Source organism: Apodemus sylvaticus, chromosome 11 (genome assembly GCF_947179515.1).
Source record: "Apodemus sylvaticus chromosome 11, mApoSyl1.1, whole genome shotgun sequence".
NCBI lineage: Eukaryota > Metazoa > Chordata > Mammalia > Rodentia > Muridae > Apodemus > Apodemus sylvaticus.
In genome coordinates this window covers 14685665-14689465 of record NC_067482.1, presented here as the reverse complement: position 1 = coordinate 14689465, position 3801 = coordinate 14685665, and the positions used below count along the sequence as shown (strand labels likewise).

The following is a 3801-nucleotide window of genomic DNA, read 5'->3' as shown; positions in this document are numbered from 1 at the left end:
CAGTTCAGAACAAAAGTTGGCAAGTCCATTACAAAGCATCTCTTAATCTGTCCTGGCAGAAGTCACTCAAAACAGCCAAGTTGTCATCCTGACTCCACAAGTCCTCTGTTCACACAGTCCAACAGATTGTTTCCCATGCCAAGCTCAGCTTCCAGGATCTCAGTTCTTGTACAGTCTTTTGTTTCCAAGCATGTATAAAGTGTCTGAAGTCACAGTCTCTGACCACCATGCATGAGAGATGTGTCCCAGTCCTGCCCGTTATTCACATCAGGAAGTCCTGTATCCATGCTCAGTGCCAGCAAAAACAAAATCTCGCACCTTGGCCATAGACACAGCGCTCACCACATTTAGGACAATTATCTGTAGCAAAGGAGATGTTCTTGGGCTGCCTTATTGCCCTGAGAGTTTCCAGGAGCTGCAGACAAAGTTGGGCAAATCTTACTCTGGAGACATGAGCCAACCTATCATAGCACTCCAGAGGGGCAGGGTATTGTTCCACATTCATCTTGCTCCAGTTGACTGTGTGCTCCAAAAGGTCCTTCAGGATGGGCATGGAGAAGCAATTGTTGTAGAAGTTGATCTTGGTGAGCTGAGAGCAATGTGTGAGGGCAGGTAGGAGGGCAATGAGCTGGGAGTCCTTCACCCTACATCCCTGAAAATCCAGAGTTTCTAGAGTATCTGCCACCTTTTGGAGGAGACATTTCATAGGCATCAGATCCAAATCTGTTAGAACCACACCTCTCATTTCCAGATGTTTTAGCTGAAAGACACTCTGGCAGTGGGAGAAGGAATCCAAGTCTGACTGTGAAAGTTGGTAGTGAGTGACAGAAAGGGAGCTCAGTGGCGTCATCAGGTGCCTAGAGATGAAGGGGACCAGAGGGTTACTTCTGGCAAATGGTGATGGAGAGCATGGGGTGGGCTTTTCAATGTCTTAGAAGGGAACAGGGACCCCAAGCTGAGTGTGAGCAAATGATCAAAGATATTATCTGAGATGCTTCCTTTTGGAATCAGCTTAGTGAAGTCAAACCCACACTAGATCTGCTGGCCATAGTCTCAAGCAGAAAACCATTATACCCTATAAAACCCAGGATACCAAGGAGGAAGTTTCATGCCAGGAGAGTCCTGACAGGATCTAAGGACATGACCTGTGGCCTCAGTCAATGCTGCATTGCACCCTGACCTCTCCACAGTCACTCATGCTATCATGCAGATGCCCACACTCCCTCTTGTCTCATGCACTCAGCCCTACTGAGGGTCAAGCATTTCACTCACGGAGTAGTAGGGGGAGAGGGAAGGCTGTGCCCACAGATCTAAGCAGACAGCTCACCTTCTCACATTGCTGCTGAGTCCCTCAAGATCTAAGTACATTCAACTCTTCCTGTCCCCTTTTTGATGGATTGTTTGCCTATGATTCCAAGAAGAATTTCAAGCCCTCCTCACCATATCTGACCTACTCCTTATATCCCTTTTGTCCTCTGCTTCAGGCATGCTCATTTAAGACTTGGAATCACTACACATTATGTACATATTCTAAGGAGCCCCTAAATGTTTGTTCCCAGTGACTGACAGACAGGCATCCTGGACCACTAATCTTTAAAATGGAAGAGGAAAATTTGCTCTGCTAGCTGACCCAGTCCTCCATCCTTGCTCACCTGAGGACCTGATTCATGTGGTCTTTGAGGAAATGGACACCACTCATGGAGAGATGCTGGAGACAATTGAATTTCGAGAAGACAGATATGAACTCCTGGATAGACTGCTCTTCTCTGTCTCCTGTCCTATTGGCAATCTTGAAGACGTTCTTGTAGAGGGGTGCCAGGAAGAGTTTGCAAAGATTTCTCATCTGCCCAAAGCAGGAAGCAAATTCGGCCAGCTTGTACAAATTCCACTGAGTGTTCAGTTCCAATTCCTCAATATGCTCTGGATGAAATATATTCAAGATCTTGCTGATAAAGTCCATGGGCATAGCCCAGATCTTCATCTTTGCACAACACAAATGTAGGGAGTCCTTTCTCTGCTGGGCCCACTTCAAGAAGGCTGCTTGTGCTTCATCAAGGCGTGGCCTGAGGCACAACTCAGCTACCACCTTCAGCTGCCTCCTCACTGCATATCTGGGAAGGGCCTTCACTACTGGCTTCTCATCCAAGGGCTCTGAAGAACAGCTATCGTCCTCTGTACCAGCCCATATGTTCCAAAAGGCATGGTGCACATTCCTCAGGTCCAGAACCTGAAGTTTTCCCCTGCTGAGGGTGAACACATGTCAAGTATCAGCAGCCGCGATGACCCTCAGTAAGGGTTCACTAAGTGACTCTATAGTGAAATACCCCTCAGCCTGCCAAGCTGTATATTTTTTAAACAACAGTGCAATGTGCACACATGCATGCTGCACAATTTTCTCTGAGCTGCATGTGTGGCCCTGACCACTTTCCTTCCTCTAAGTTACTCATTATTTCTCCCTAGTCCCATTATTAATGGTTTTAGGAATGGCAGGGATAGATAGGCACATTCTACTGTGAGGCTGCTTGGATCAAAGCCCTAATCCACTGATAACTGTCCTTAGTCCAAGCACACAATAGCTATAAGGTTCCTGAATCACTGTCTGGTGATCCCATCAGAAGCCATTCGCAATGACCCCACAATCTCTACGGTGTAGCCCACATGGTCTCTTATATAATACTTGACCTTTGCTCACCTGGGGTGAAACCCTTTAGTCAGTCGCATGTCTATTCCATCTAGCACAGCTTGCAACATTTCCAGTTTAGGCGTCTTCATCAATGCCCCCACAGGGAGACAGGGGAAAGGCCAGGCTGCCAACATTGCCTTTATGAGCTTGGTTTGTCTGCCACTGAAAGCCTCCTTGAACAGTGCTGGGAAGAGTACAGAGGGGAGATCCTCCAGAGAGGATATGGCCAAAGCCTCATCTCTCACCAGAGACTGAATTGCCAGCTTCTTGAGTGTGGCTGCGGTCTGAATACTCATCTTCTAAAGTCTCGAGTCAAAAGACTCCTGCCAAGAAGTCAGAAAGGAATACACGTTCAAGACAAACTTAATACAACTTCCTCAACATTATATCAACCACTAAGCTTCTGAGCTAATGCTCTAACAGTAACAGAGAAATCAATTTGCCTGTTCAACCTAAACTGGTAGTGGAAAGAGAGGCTCCCACAATGATAATGTGGAAGTCTTTATATCAAGCAAATATTCACATAATTGTCAGATCAAAATATTTTATGTAGGACCCTTTCTCAAAAACAAAATAAAATATCTCAAACCTATGCAAACAAAAAGTAACCGAGGAAACAAACATACCAATGTAAATCCATGAGTTATGGATCAAGATTAATTCCCAGAAAACAGAATGACTTGAGTGCATTTCTACAATATTGAATCTCACCTGTGTCTGTGAAGTAGAATATGTCCACAGAGCAAACGTGTGTGTAAAAGAGGCGATGGAAAACCTAAGGCAAGACACATGAGTAAATCACATGTGTCATTTCAGCTATATGATGTGGAAGGATATCAAAGATACCTGGCTTACAGGTCTACAGTGTAATCCAGGGTCTCACAAAAAAATAAAGACCATTACAGTGAAGGGGAAACATGAGGGAGCATTTTCATCAGATTGTCTCATTTGGAGCTTACCTGGAGGCACATGGCCAGCTCTAAGAGAGTTGGAACAACATACAGAATCCTTGTCTCAAGCAGTTATATCAGGCAAAGTAATGGAATATATACACAAGCTATCATGGGTTATTATTGGTGATGAGGCTAAAATTTCATTTGCAATGAAACCCAAGATCC

The 3801-nt window shown here is 45.2% G+C and overlaps 1 protein-coding gene across 1 annotated transcript; it reads right to left on the bottom strand.

Annotated features, from left to right (window-relative positions):
* Nucleotides 1-289: 289 nt before the first annotated feature.
* Nucleotides 290-2979, bottom strand: LOC127696288 (PRAME family member 8-like). Its single transcript, XM_052198857.1, has 3 exons — nucleotides 2693-2979; nucleotides 1653-2243; nucleotides 290-857 (listed from the first exon to the last, which is right to left on the bottom strand). Exons 1-3 carry the CDS (start codon nucleotides 2977-2979, stop codon nucleotides 290-292), a joined length of 1446 nt encoding a protein of 481 aa, XP_052054817.1.
* Nucleotides 2980-3801: the final 822 nt, after the last annotated feature.

Bases quoted from the DNA above. Each gene is read 5' to 3' on its own strand.
- LOC127696288 (XM_052198857.1), bottom strand. From the start codon at position 2,979: ATGAGTATTCAGACCGCAGCCACACTCAAGAAGCTGGCAATTCAGTCT. The intron at 2,244-2,692 runs GTGAGCAAAGGT...GTTCACCCTCAG, and splicing joins ACTAAAGGGTTTCACCCCAG to CAGGGGAAAACTTCAGGTTC. The intron at 858-1,652 runs GTGAGCAAGGAT...CTTCATCTCTAG, and splicing joins CACATGAATCAGGTCCTCAG to GCACCTGATGACGCCACTGA.